Source organism: Carassius carassius, chromosome 43 (assembly GCF_963082965.1).
Source record: "Carassius carassius chromosome 43, fCarCar2.1, whole genome shotgun sequence".
NCBI classification, from domain to species: Eukaryota; Metazoa; Chordata; class Actinopteri; order Cypriniformes; family Cyprinidae; genus Carassius; species Carassius carassius.
This window is the reverse complement of record NC_081797.1, coordinates 8,112,663-8,127,610: the sequence shown is the minus strand read 5'-3', so window position 1 is coordinate 8,127,610 and position 14,948 is coordinate 8,112,663. Positions and strand designations below refer to the sequence as shown.

Sequence of the window (14,948 nt, the reverse complement as noted above, 5' to 3'; positions counted from 1 at the left end):
TTCCCCCCCCCCTTCAGAATAAGAATTCTCATATGTGTAATGTGTGCAGAGAGAAAGGCCACAACCATATTTTTTTGGTCACACCTGATTGAGAACAATTCTATATGAAGGTTGCTATAGTGATGGCACACTCTCACTGGGGAAATCTCATGCATCACCTGTTTTTCTGTTTTCATTTGCAATCTTATGCACAGGGAATCTTCTATCACTTTCCCTCAAACTTAATTTAATACAAAGAGTGAAAAAACGGCTGTATTTTACCCCAAAATCAAAAGGAAAAAATAAGAATTAGCCTATTGAAAGAAAATAAAGGACTATTACTTTTTTTTATGTAAAATTGTCATTACTATAATGCATCTATTATAGAATTATAATACATTATAAAAACTGTACTGTATTACAATATTTATTTTACTTTATTATTGTAAAAAATACTGTAATACAAATATTTTTTTCAATTAAAATCAAAGTAAAGGTACAAACCGAATCAAATTTTAGAAATAGGTTACAATTAAAATAAAATACAAATATTTTTTGTGACTATTTTAGAACTATTATTATTATTATTATTATTATTATTTGCATTGTATTATTTGCATTGCTAAGCACACCCCTCATCACCACCATCAACAAATTATTTATTTTTTGTAATATATATATTTTTAGTCTTTTTACAAATATACAGAAATTGTTTTTTTAATTTTTTTATTTGAAGTTTATTTATTAATTCATTATTTGGGGGTAAAACATGACTTCCCGTTATTTTGTGATTTAATTTAATTTGTTATATTTGGTGAGTGGGGGTTGGGATCCGCAATATGATTTTTATCTTCTGTAAATGTATCAAAATGTGACAACATGTTACTTTTGGAACATACGGAGAAAGAAAGGTCAAAAAACAAAAACGGACTCAATAACCACAACACAAGAGCTTACTTTCAAACACTTTCATTATTTTCTCCATATAACTCAAAAAGAAACAGACCCCCAGGAAAAGTAAAGAACTGAATGATAGAGGAAGAGAGAGAGATAAAAGAACTGGGCATGCTTGGGCATGCTATAGGCGCATAGGGTGACTGATACATCCAGGTCAAACGGTACAAGAGCTGGCGGAGTGGGTCAACTGCAGCAACTTCCTGCTTTAAAGACCCTTTGGAATCCCACCATCCCCGTCACACACAGCCGTTGTGGTATCACAGCAAGTTTGCAAATTTCTCGGACCCAACCAAGGGACTCGAGTTGAGCAAATGTATGACTCCATACATTTGGGCCCCCAGCTTGCGTTCCTTTACATCAGCATAGTTGTTATTTGTACATTTCATTTTGTTGTTGTCCTTTTTTTTGCTGGATAGAGAAACGGGAGAAATATGTGGAAGGAAGGAAAGTGGGCGAGAAAGAGGGATAGAGAGAGTATACAAACTGTGAATGAATCATTGCCAGGAGGACAGACTCAAGGGGGAAAGTACAAGCCCATACACACATGCTATAAAAACATCTCAGTCTCTGTGTTCTGTTAGCTGGCTATAAAAAAATAAACAAAACACCTCTCTTTGATTGTTTGTTTTACTCGTTTTAGTTTCGTCTCAGATTTTGGAGTGGAAAGGCCGCTGGATGCCAAGACCAGCACTCGGACCACGGGTTCATCATTGGCAAACCCGATCAGATCTGTTTCACTATGTATCATGGCGTTGGCCAATAAAAGAATAGTTTTCAACACACAACAGTTTGTAAGTATCTGGGCAAATTGGTGGCGAATTTGTACAATCTCATTTGTACGACTGTTACTCTTCTTTGAGGTTCGTTCTCATGGTTAAATTTTACCTACAAATGGTATGTTTTCGTACAAGTAAGATCCATACAAAATCACCAATTCGTACAATATCTTATAAATTCGCATTAGAATGTGTTGAACAAGTCCAAATTAAATTTGGCAGTTTTTATGCTGCATCCAAAACTTACTAGCACACTTTTCCATACGTTTTTTCCCCAATAAGGTCATCTATACAAAACTAAAACATACGTTAGCATGCAACTTTGTTTTTTGTTTTCTTTTACTTTTACAAAAACAAGGCAGTCGGCATTTTTCAGACGTCTTGCAAATAGCTAAAAAAGTTTTTTTTTTCTTTTATTAAATAAATATTTGTTTTTGAAAGCAGCAATAGGAAAAAAAAACGTTAACAGTCTCTTGAATGTCTGGTCGGGAACGCCAGCATCTCGCGCAGAATGTGGCTTTCAGGTGTGCATGGTGAGGTCGGCAGGTGCCGCACGTACTTGTGATTTCATCAAAGAGAGTAAGGGGGCGCTGTAATGATGATGACCTCACAGAATGTCATGTGCTAGCCCTCATACAACATTCAAACAAAGTTTAAATAACATATAATGCTGCAAAAAAGCTCAATTTAGGAAAGTGCATCCAAAGATCAAACCCATGCTATGTCGTGTTGAATGTACAGTGTATAATCTTATATGCAGCCAGGACCTGTTTATGAAAAGATAAATGAGTCGAACTGTGTTATGATTTATTCTGCTGAATTTTTTTTTTTCCAAGTTTCATTTGGACCAAGATTAATGATGAAGCCCTTTCAGATCGTAGAACTTTTGGATCTGGGAATTTTTCCAAATGCATATGGGTCAGATTCAACAGAGACTTCATTTGCAGACTCACAGAGTGCAAATGTTGCAGATGCTATAACGCTGGTGGCGCTGTGTCTTTGTGATTACCAGACTTGAACTTTGACTAACCCACTTTGGTTGTGCTTGTTTAGCCGACTTCTTTTAGACATACGCAACATTTTTAGGCAAATTCGAAGGTGTTTAGACATCAAAAAGCTTTATAGATTTGTTTTAGGTCCATTGTAATTAAGAAGTGTCTTTAATTCTCATTTCAGGCCCACCATGACATTCTGGAGTCTGCTGGTAGTTGACGTACCACAAAGAAGGAAAGTGGAGGTGTATTGGAAATGAGAGGCGTGTTATTCCAATGAGTGACAAAAACGAGGACATGGAGAAACATAAGCAATGCTTAGGAGAGGTGCGCGAGGGAGGCGGGTGGGGTTAGACAGGGGCCGTTTCCCATCACTTTGAACCTGTTGACATCATAGCTGTGTAACGCTGCCGTCACCCGAAAAGATGTTGATGGTGGTCGCCCTTCACCCTTACGCCACCTTGCACACCCTCCCTCACCAAAGCCACCGCTCAAATGAGTCCAACACCCAAATACAAACCAAACGAAAACCGAAAAAAGCCACCAGCATTGTCAAGAAAAAGGCAAGTAAGGAATATGAAAAAGAGAAACAAGTATATCAATTTATAACAGGATTAATGAGTGAATGAATACATAGGATAAAACTAGAAGTTCAAAAGGGTGCATGTAACTATTTCAGATTAAAAAAAGAAAAAGAAAGAAATCAAAACGAGCTCTTTGGAGACAGAAAAGCAGACAGGACTGCTGAGCCCAGTTTTGTGTCATTGCCTTCCTCAGTCCTCGTATTGACGTGCTGTAACTTCAATAGAAGTACACTGGTCGTTTGTTTAAAAAAAAAGGGCCGGAACCAGATCAGTTGTGATGACACTAGTATTGATTTGATAATAGTGTAGCTGGACAAGAGGAGTTGATAGGCAATGCAGAGTTTAAATAAAAAAATGGACAAACAAAATGGCGACTCCAATGTTGAGCAAAATCACCATGACTACCAGAATAGAGTTGGAGCCCTGTTGAGCGAGAAAGAAAAAAAGAGCAAGGTCAGTATTTGTTTATACAGTGTGCATTTCACAAAAAATTAATAGCGCTTATTTGCATGTTATATTGTTTTGGAACTTGATTCACTAAAATAAATTATGAAAATCAGGTAAGAGTGCAAACGTGTCAAAAAATCCGTACAAATTTACATAGTGTTGCTTTAAAGGGTATTCATTTTATTGCCTGATTAGAAATATTACAAAATTGCTGTATGATGTATGTCGACTATTATTTATTTATATATATATATATATTTTTTTTTTCAAACTAATCACTTGGTGTACTAGGTAAGTATTTGGCAAACTAATCACTTAAGGCGTGTCCCAAATCTCGTATTTATGCACTATTCTATAACGCTTTATAGTATAAATAGTGTGAGTAGTGTGTTCACACTGATGATTCCAAAATGAAAAACTTTACATTTTACCCCCCAAAATTACACTTTACTGCACTTTAAATACCTCCAAAAAATGAAGTATGGAATGTTGAACACTTCATGCACTCAACTGTCGCAGTTTTAATTACAAAATGAAGGGGGAAGGGCTATCAGACAAAATAACCTTATATCATTCATACACTACATAGTTGAGTACATAGTGAACTAGTACATAGTGTATAGTGGGTTACAAAGCAACATCCCCTGTGGAGCCATGGTTTACAGTGAATTTATAACAGCCAAGGAGGTTTTAGGCACTCTGCTTCACGTCGGGCCTAACATCTTCCCTTAGCTGTTAGAAATGTACTGTAGACCATGGCTTCTTGGGGCTTATTGCTTTACTGTACTCTTCTGAACTAGTAGCTGCAGTTGTCATTGCCATCTCCAGTAGTTTGTTGTTGGTATCTTGTGGACAAACTAATTAGTGCAAAAAATACTGAACTTGAAAATCAGTCTTTGCAAGTACAGTAAGCGCATACTATGTTGATTATGAAATGTATGGCACTCACATTGTATTCATACAAATCTAAGTGTACTTTGGCATTATCCAACACATAATTACAGCAAAAGTTACAGACCTTACATGTATGAGCTATCACAATCATCCAGCCTTGGGCAGTCAGTATGGAACAAATTGTTTGTGACAATAATGCTATGTTTTGGAGTTACGCAGCTTTCCTGGGATAGTACAGCATTACTTCAGTCTAGGCACACAAACTGGCTCTTTAAAATGCCAAAAGTGTACTCTACTACCCTGTGCATCGTATAGATTTTAAAATATTGCTTATTACTTATAAAGCCCTGAATGGTTTAGCACCTCAGTATTTGAATGAGCTCCTTTTACATTATAATCCTCTACATCCGCTACGTTCTGCATTAATTAGGTAAACCGGAACCGGGAACACATCCCATAACACCCGATGTACTTGCTACATCATTAGAAGAATGGCATCTACGCTAATATTAGTCTGTTTCTCTCTTATTCCGAGGTCAACGTAGCCACCAGATCCAGTCTGTATCCAGATCAGAGGGTCACTGCAGTCACCTGGATCCAGTACGTATCCAGACCAGATGGTGGATCAGCACCTAGAAAGGACCTCTATTGCCCTGAAAGAGAGCGGAGACCAGGACAACTAGAGCCCCAGATACAGATCCCCTGTAAAGACCTTGTCTCAGATGACCACCAGGACAAGACCACAAGAAACAGATGATTCTTCTGCACAATCTGACTTTGCTGCAGCCTGGAATTGAACTATTGAACGGTGGTGTTAGCGCAGTGGACAAGACGCATGCCTGTGGTGTGAGAGACCCGGGTTCAAATCCACTGTGAAACGCCAGTGTGTCCCTGAGCAAGACACTTAACCCCTAGTTGCTCCAGAGGCGTGCGACCTCTGACATACATAGCAATTGTAAGTCGCTTTGGATAAAAGCGTCAGCTAAATGAATAAATGTAAATGTAAATGTAACTACTGGTTTCGTCTGGTCAGAGGAGAACTGGCCCCCCAACTGAGCCTGGTTTCTCCCAAGGTTTTTTTCTCCATTCTGTCACATTTGCACTGAAAGGAGGCATGTTTGCGCTGATACAGGATGACAATGGCTAAAATACCCATGCCAATATTCTAGCATGTTTTGCACCTGCTGAGTGACTTTGCACTGAAGTATGACATGCTAAAATTGCGCAACTGTTATCTGAATTTGCTCCACAGTGTATTAAGCAGTCAATATGCTAAAGTCCTAGATTCACTGCAAAACACATTTGCACTCTACAGTGCATGTTTAAAGAAAGCTGCATGATTATTCCATTCCCCTCGGCTCACAAGAGATACGGTATTATCTCAATGGAAATGAGAGTCTGCACTGCATTGTGCCAGCCCTCGTAAGGACCAACGTATTTCCAAAGAGCCAGGTTTATCTAGCGCACTTTTTAATTGATGGGCTCATGTAAGTGTGTCTTAGACAATGTTTACAACCATTGAGCAGAGGGACACGCGGGCTGCACATGCAAGACACATGTGAGGCATGAAATTAGGCTGTGACAAGCGAACCGGACACTGTAGTGATATGAAGACGCCGTGAGCGCTGATTTTGCACAATGAATTAGGACAAGCGTATCTCATAGAGTCATATTTAGTGCATTTTCCTGTTGAGCAAACACATTTTGTTCTCCACAGTTGTTTTATTGTAGAGTCAGAGAGTTGTGTAGGGCCTGTTCTTCCTCCTCATGTGCTAAACTAATCAGTTGTTTAGATATCTCCGGGATGCATAAATGTTGTTAAAAACATTGAAAGCGTAATCGGGGCTAGCTGTTGTGTGGATGTGTTTATGTTTCATGTTAACCTGTCCTGTCTTACACAAGTCTGCTGCATTGCTTGCCTCTCTGCAGCTACAAACATAAACCCCCTCCTTCCTAGGACTCACTCTTGTCACTTGATTGGCCACAACCCGAGCAAGGCATAAGCTGTTCCCTAGCAACAGAGTGTGGGACAGCCAATGCAAAGCTGCTTTGTGGAAGGAGTCACATTGCCAATTTGCTGTTACCAAGGTGTTCTCAGTGCAGCAAGAGATCGTAGGGCCGCTAGGCAGTGGAAGGGGCCAGTTTAAAGAGTGGATATGTGTCCGGGTTGTGTGTCACGGGCTGTTGTCAGGTCCTGTATTCCCTCGGGACTCCAAACACCTACACTGTGTTTGTGGAGGTTATTCTTTATACTCATGGGCTCTCAGGCACCGATGCATACTAAAACACCTGGTGCATTTGCAGTCGATTAGAAATGTATTTGATCTATTTGAAATTCTGTAATTGGATTTTATGATTCAACATTCAAATGTTTTATTGGACAAAATGTTTACTGAAATGTTAAAGTCGTGAAGTATGTTTAAAATTAGGGGCACCGCTATGGTTTCTGGGCCCCTTGAACAGCATATTGTCTCATGCCCCCTTGGTAGTAATCACGTTTGGGCCCCCTCTCCCTCCCTTAGAACAGTCCCAAATTTCTACCTGTAACGATGCCACTGTTTGAATTTATTACTTAAGTTAAGCAAATGTTCACCTGGAAATTAAGATTTGGTTGCCATTTAGTCACCTCACGTTTTTCCAAAACCTGTAGGGATGTCCAATCTTGAACCTGGAGGGCCACTATCTTGCAGAGTTTTATGGTGTTTGGCATCCTTTTTAAAGTTTTACTGTAAATGTATTTTATTGTAAATGTATGTAAGTCTTTCTTATTTCTCTTTTTGTGCTGAAGTTAAGAAAGTAAGTCATGCGAGTTTGGACTTACATGAGGTTAAGTAAATGATACCAAAACTTTCAATTTTGGGGAAACTATTCCTGTCTTCTGTGTAGTGCATGTTCACTTACCGAGTTCACTTTGAGCTGAGAGTGATTCTCATCGTCGTGCTGTAGTGCAATAGGTGGGGATTTCTGTGGGGGTGAGAGTGTGAGGTCCCTACGGAGGGGCCGAGCCTCTAGCTTTTCCCCCACTCGTAGACTGTCCAACTTTTGCACTGAGTCCAGAGCCGGCCCCCCCTGGGCGTCCCTGGGCCCTGAGGCTTCCCGGACATCCTGTTCCCGGTCACGATTTTTACCCCGTCGCTGTGTATGTCCACGGGCCTCTGAGTTACTGTGCCACTCCTCCCCATGCCCACAGGGCTTTTGGGAGTTATGGGAGTCCATTGGCTGCAACGGCCTCATCTCCATTTCGTAATTGCTCAGTTTTTCCTCATCCTGCTCTAAGAGACGGGAATGAGCCAAACTGTCTCCATGTACCCGTTGAGATGTCCAGGAAGATGAGGGTCTCTCTGACCTCCTTTCCCGTTGGGTTTTGTGATTCGAGGAGCTGTGGTCTCGAGGCTTATGATTGGAGGAGTGTTTGTGGCCGTTGGCCCGTGCCGTTCCAACCCGTACCTCGTCTTGCACTGAAGGAGTTGTGGAACGGCTGCTCCCCCGACTACCACCTTTACTACTGCCCCCACGGGAGGGACGCTTGTCCTCGCTCCAACTGTTAGCCCTCAGGTACTCTCCACCTCCACCTGAACCACCACCACCTCTCCCCTCGATCAGCACCTGGATCTCTTGTGTTCCTCCACGCTCTTCGTCCACTGCAGTTTGTCGAAGAAAGCGGGCGCTTTTGGTGCGGTGGGTAGATTTGGTGGTCGGGCTTCGGGGAGGCGTGGAGGGCCGACTGGGAGAGGGGCTCACATCTGGGGTAAGGTCTGGGGGTGTGGAGCCCTTCATATAGAGCTCAGTGCTATCCGCGGTCCCACTAGAGATAACTTCCACATCGTTCTCGCTCGAATTCTGCTGTTTGGGTCGCTGGCACTCCACTCCTACTCGGAGACAGAGAGACAAGTTTTAATTTTAAAATATGTAGCCATGCCACACACTTTAATTGTTGTACTTCTTTCTGCAAAGGGGGTGTATGGGATGGGAACATGCCCTTGCATAAGCCTCCATCTGTCTTCAGGACATAATAAATAAATACAAAAATGTATATAATTAAGATTATACAGAAATTATTTTAAGCAGACCTAAATAAAATTCTTATTTGTACAGTACATGCATAGTTACATAACTGTTCTTTTTAGTGCAACTTTTTTCCCATATGACTCGTGCGCTATGTTCTGGGATAGTCACAATTGCCATTATGAATAAAATTTTCATTCTGTATTACTTTGGGTTTATGTTGGTGTGCCATGTTAAGTTTGACGTCATTGACACTAAACCAAAAGTGGTGCGCCAGTTCAAAAATGCAAATCATGTTTGGTAGCTTAACATATTTATCAGGATTTTAATACTGGTACATCCCTAACGATTTGTTATGGTCTTTATTTGAGTTTTGGTCACTATTTAAAATGTAGAAATATAGGAAACAGCTGCAAGAAGATTCTTTAGGAATTCTCTTCCTGTGTTCTACAAAAAAAAAATTTGGCTAGCAGATTTAAAACAACATATGAGTGAGTTAATCATAACAGAATTTACATTTTTGGGTGAGTTTTCCCCATACAACCGTTGAATGCTTGAAGCACATGGGCCGTTCCTGGTAAGCTTGATACAGTATAACTTATCAAAGCTTTCCAGAGTCAGCACCATGGCTGCTCTAATCAGCTCAGCTAATGAGACCCGAAGATTTTCAAGTCTGTTTGCGCTACAGGCGCACATCCCTATGCACCCGTAAGTACATAACTTTCAACTTAACCTCATAAAGGCTTGTACTCCAACTGTAAACATCATTTAGAAATCTGTTGCAAGTCATCACATCACAACCAAGTTTTTTTTCTAACATTTCTAAGGTCATCACATGGCATAACATTATCATTTAGAAATATCAACCCTTCCAGGAGGTCGCATACACTGATCCAGCACAGCGTGAGTGCTTATAGCTCTCTTGTAAAGGGGTGTTTTGTGATGGGATGCGATCTGAGAGTGTATAAATTCTTGCAGATGTGTGGGGGTGTGAAAGTGACCGATAGTGTGACTGCCTATACAGTATGTGAGTTTATGTATGTGGGTGGTGTGAATATGTGTGTGTGGGTTTTGTGTGTGCATGCATACATTTCATTGTGTATGTTGGCTAGCTCCGCGTGGGTTTGTCGGAAAGGTCAGCGCTGACCTCCCCTCATCTTCTTATTGCCTCTTCTATCACTCATTCCCCCCCGCATGTCCCAGTAGGGGCATCAACCCCTACAGTCCTGAACCCATCTGGCACCTACACTCACACACACAGACGCTTTCACCAACACTCTGCCATTCTTCTCCTGAGCTATTACACACACACTTATACAAATCTACCTCTGACTGATTGCTAGTGCTGGCATGAAATGATCAGCGCTAAATCGTGCTTGTCTTTTTGAGAATCAATGGAAAATATTAGCACCTTTTCAAATGATGCAGGACAGTGTTTTCAAAGTTAACTTATTGGAATATTTAGCATTAACAGCTAACTGGAAAGCTTAGTCACACTGTCAAACAGTTTGAAGCCCCTGTTATTTTTAGTCTCCAGACTCGGCTGGTTGCACTCACTGTTTCCTCTGTGCTGGAAAGAGGGAGAAAACTCTTTGGCGGTGATCCGGGCCAGCCTGCACTCTTCCTGGGCTTTCTGCGCTGCTGTCATCGCGGCATCGGCTTTCCCCCTGGCGTGAGCTGTCCTGTGGACGTACCGGTCCAGGACAAAGATGTTGAAATGTGGAGAGAAAGACAGGGCAGTTAGAAAAGGACATGGCTTGTGGTCTTGCATTTAAGGTGAAGTGTGCAATTTATATACACAGTATATATACTTCTAGACAAAATTGTAAATATTTTATTTTAATCTTTTCTGATGTTTATTTATCACAATAAGACCAAGGATATTTAAAGTTACTGATCTAATTGTAAATGAATAATCGATGCACATCTTTAATCTTAAAGGGATAGTTCATCCAAAAAATTAAATTCTGTCATTAATTACCCTGATGTTGTTCCAAACCTTTAAGAACTTTGTTCATCTTTGGACCACAAATGAAGATATTTTTGATGAAATCCGAGAGCTTTCTGACCCTGTATAGACAGCAATACAACTAACATGTTCAAAGCCCAGAAAGGTAGTAAGGACATTGTTAAAATAGTCCATGTGACATCAGTGTCTCAACCTTAGTTTTATTAAGCTTCAAGAATACATTTTGTGTGCAAAGAAAACAAAAATAACTAACTTTAATCAACAATATCTTCTATTTTGAGTCAGTCTTCAACATGCTTTTCAAAGTATTGTGATAGAGTCATAAAATTAAGGTTGAACAACTGATATCACATGGACTATTTTACCGATGTCCTTTGTATCTTTCTGGGCCTTGAATGTGTCAGTTGCGTTGCTGTCTATGCAGCGTAAAAAAAAACCTCGGATTTCATCAAAAATATCTAGAGCTGAAACAACGAATCGATTTAATCGATAAAAATCGATTATTAAAATAGTTGTCAACTAATTTAGTCATCGATTCGTTGCTAAATAACTTTTATTTGCCGTAAGCGGCTCATTTCGTGCATATTTCAAATCTGCGGTGACCAAAGTGTGGCAGTAATGAGCCATCGGAGGTTTTACTCAGCCAGTACATACGGAGAAGTAGCGAATAGCCAATAGCTGGCCTCGTTTTATGTCACGTGCTTCCCGAACAGCGTCTCTGCAGCATTTAGCGGGATGTGGGAGACTGGGAGTACTTTACTTTGAGCCTTCAAAAAAGAAGAGTAACCTGTAAACTCTGCACTACTGAACTGTTTAAGGGGACGTTCACATATCGCGTCTTTTGCGCGCTCAAGTTCGTTATTTCCAACCCCGCACCGCATCGAGTTAAAAACATCTCAACTTTTCAGAATGCTGCAAGCGCATCGCGGGTCATGTGACAAGAACTAACCAATCAGCTTCATCCTTTCCCGTAACAACGTTAAAAGCTCAGTCAAGATGAAAGGAACAGCTGATCATAGTTGTATATGGATTTCCATTTTGAAATAAATTTAGTAGCAGAGCTACTGCAAGTGATTTTTTGAGCTGCAAATCCATTTATCCTTTGCTGAAATTTCCGCGTCTTCAAGGAGAGAGCACGTCATGGTTGCTTATCAAAGGCAGACGCCTCAGGGGCGCTTCTGCCCGAGCGCTTTGGAAAGAAGGAGAAAGCGGCGCGCCTAGCGTTTTCCACGCGTTTTAGGCACGATATGTGAACGGCCCCTAAGACTTTTATTTGTGCAGATTCTCCAGTACAATGTTGTTTGCAAATGTTTAGTCGTAAAAGCTGATAACATTGCTTTTTAACAGTTAACATTTAAAGCTTTACAAACATGTTCTGTGGTCAGTTTGTCGTTTACCAGTTCAAAATTCAGTCGTGCAGCCTAATTATGACTGAATGAGAGAGGTAACTGTTTAAAGATATTTGAAATGCACTTTTTTTTTTTTTTTTTTTTCTAAGTATTCACTGCTCTTTTTCACACAGCAGGTTTTTTGTGTGTGACTGTCCAATTTTTTTTTTTCTGGACAACCTTCTGATGGATTTTACTTTAAATTGTGAGTTCCATTCAGGTTTCATGTCACTGGCACTTTATTCGAAGGATTGTTTACAATTTCACAGCATAAGCTATAAAGCTGTTTCCCAGTAAATAATAAAATACAATGCACTGCAATTTTATTCTGTTTTATCCTTATTCTTCGTGAAAATATGTTCTGAAAGATTCCTTAATAAGCTTTGTTCGGGATGTTAAACTACTTCAGGAGCTCTAAGGACTGCCATGGTGAAAACATTATTTTAAATCTCCTTGTGAAATTTGCTAGAGTATGGGTCAGTGTTCTGATTGCAGAAGAGTTCGACAAAGGATTACTAACACAATAAAACAACTCCAGGTATATTTTTGATTAGGATATGACAGTGCAAAATGGTTAAAATCTCTTAAAAATCTATGCTGAAGGATAAAGACCATTTACTAATAATTTACTTGGGGAAAAAATGGGAAAAACTAAAATATAAGTACATAAACCGATTAATCGATTAATCGTAAAAATAATCGACAGATTAATCGATTATCAAAATAATCGTTAGTTGCAGCCCTAAAAATATCCTAATTTGTGTTCCGAAGATGAAAAAAGGCCTTACAGGAACGACATGAGGGTGAGTAATTAATGACAGAATTTTCATTTTTGGGTGAACTGACATTTTAAATCAAAATGTAATAACTTTCTTTTTTTTCTCTCTGAAAGGTTTTTATTTTTCCAGATATTTAAGCATGGTTTTTCTCTCATTCAAGTTCTGGCTCCATTCTAGTTCATAACACAAACTTGACATAATTTAATCAATATTTGATCAGGTTCCACAGATTATTGTTATTGGAATAGGCCAATCTATTTTTATTCAAAAATATATCACATTACATGAACATTTACATTGAAATTTATGTAATCCTATTGCAAAAAGTATACCATAATGTAGGTCTACACCATTATAGTACTAGCACATTAAATGGATGGTGATTGGTTTTTCAGCTTTAACTGGGAAAACCTTGCTCTATGAAGCAGACCATAGCAAAACGCACACGAGCATATGGTTTAGCCAATGAACAATCTGGTCATTAAATTTATAAGGCACATGCTTCATCGCCTACCAAGATCCTGACACTACGATTATCCAAGGGTTGACAATAAATACAGGCTGAAGGCAAACAATTACACAGCAGTCACACACCCTCGCTCTGAGAGATGCTCTCGGGACTCCACAGAGTCATGCCTTTCTGACACTGTAATTCTCACTTGTTTCAACTCCGTAAACTTGCCAAGACTCTAATTTGTAATCCGAAAACCAACTTTACTGCAGTTTAAATAACCACGTTCGAATGTAAATATCACATTCTGTCAAGTGGTTGCAAAACGGTTTATTGAAACTTACTCTAATGCCTGTTGTGTTTGAGGGAATTATTTTTTAAGGCTAAACATTTTCTGAATAAATAATCAAAAGCCCCCAAATTGTTACAATTATCCTCTACAATACACAAGTATTGTTCAGTGTTTCCCATCTGGAACTGTAAGAACAGGCAACAGTGCTTGCTTTGGCTGCTAAATAATTCACTGAGGAAATCAATGTGGTCTGTGTCTGAGACAATAAAAGAGAGCTAGTGTTCACAACCTCGCCTTTTAATGTGTGATTCCCATTCATCACATCCATCTGTTTTACCTGTGTGCGATCGAGATTTCGACTTTGCATGATGATGATGCACAGCATCATGCTGGCATGGTAGCTGGATTGTGTGCTGTAAGAAATTACCAGTAAGTAGAAAACAAGATAACATGATAGGAAAATATTACTTATTGAGACAAATTATTGGCCAAATAATATTCTAAATGTATTATTAGTTTGATTTTATTTAGTTTTAAATGAAGTTTATTAGTAGTTGTTTAAGTCAATTATTTTGAAATGGATTAATTTCAATAAATTTGTATAAATTAAAGTATGTAGTAGTTTTAATTTAATTTGTAATATTTTTTGTTGGTAGTTAAAGTTTATAAGTAGTTATTAGAAGTAAATTAATACATTAAATTAGTCACTAAAATTGTACTAATGAAAATAATATTAAAAATATGAAACCATTAATATTTAAATATTATTACATTTTATTGATTGAATAAACATTAAAACAAAATATTCATGATTCAATTTTATTTATTTTATTGATTAGTGGTTAAGTTAGGCATTTATTTCAAATTGTATGATTTACAATTGTTCATATATTGTTAAATGTTATTTAAAAATATTTTTAAAATATTACAATATTATTTTTGCTGGAAAATGTAACAAAATGACTTATTTTCAGTATTTTTATAAACATGTTATGTTATGTTTCAACAGACTTCTAGGCAGAATATTCATGCAAATGAACCGTATGAACCCCAGGTAAGATGATGCTCTGCCTTTCTCACTGAACTTTTTCCCCAGGTCTCATTCTCTCTCCTTGTTTGTGCAGTGGCTGTCTTGGTGCAGTATTGCATGTCAATGCTCATCGATTGCACTATCCTCTTTTCTGCTCCAGGCTGTCTTCACCCAGCCAGCCAATCCAAGTGCATGTGTGTGTGAGTGTTTTAACATGAGAAGGTTTAAATGGGGTTGTAGCGTGTAGTGTGGTCAGAACATGTGGGTGCGAGAGCATTCGAGTGTGTGTGAGAGACAGAGATGGTGAGATACGGCGAGGTAGGTCGGATGAAGAGATCTTAGGATTGCATTCAACCCGTGCCTTGCCGGTTGTCCTGGCAACGGCAGAGGAGAGAAAGTGAGGGA

The 14,948-nt window shown here is 39.1% G+C and overlaps 1 protein-coding gene across 1 annotated transcript in view; it reads right to left on the bottom strand.

Annotated features, from left to right (window-relative positions):
* Window positions 1-3,286: 3,286 nt before the first annotated feature.
* The window catches only part of LOC132125019 (junctophilin-3-like), a 32,523-nt gene continuing 20,861 nt past the window's right edge, over window positions 3,287-14,948 (bottom strand). The window contains exons 3-5 of the mRNA XM_059536223.1: window positions 10,192-10,316; window positions 7,531-8,498; window positions 3,287-3,711 (exon numbers count right to left, since the gene is read on the bottom strand). Of these exons, the coding sequence (XP_059392206.1) occupies window positions 3,631-3,711; window positions 7,531-8,498; window positions 10,192-10,316 (1,174 nt within the window). The 3' untranslated portion in view covers window positions 3,287-3,630. The remainder of the gene's footprint in view (window positions 3,712-7,530; window positions 8,499-10,191; window positions 10,317-14,948) is intronic.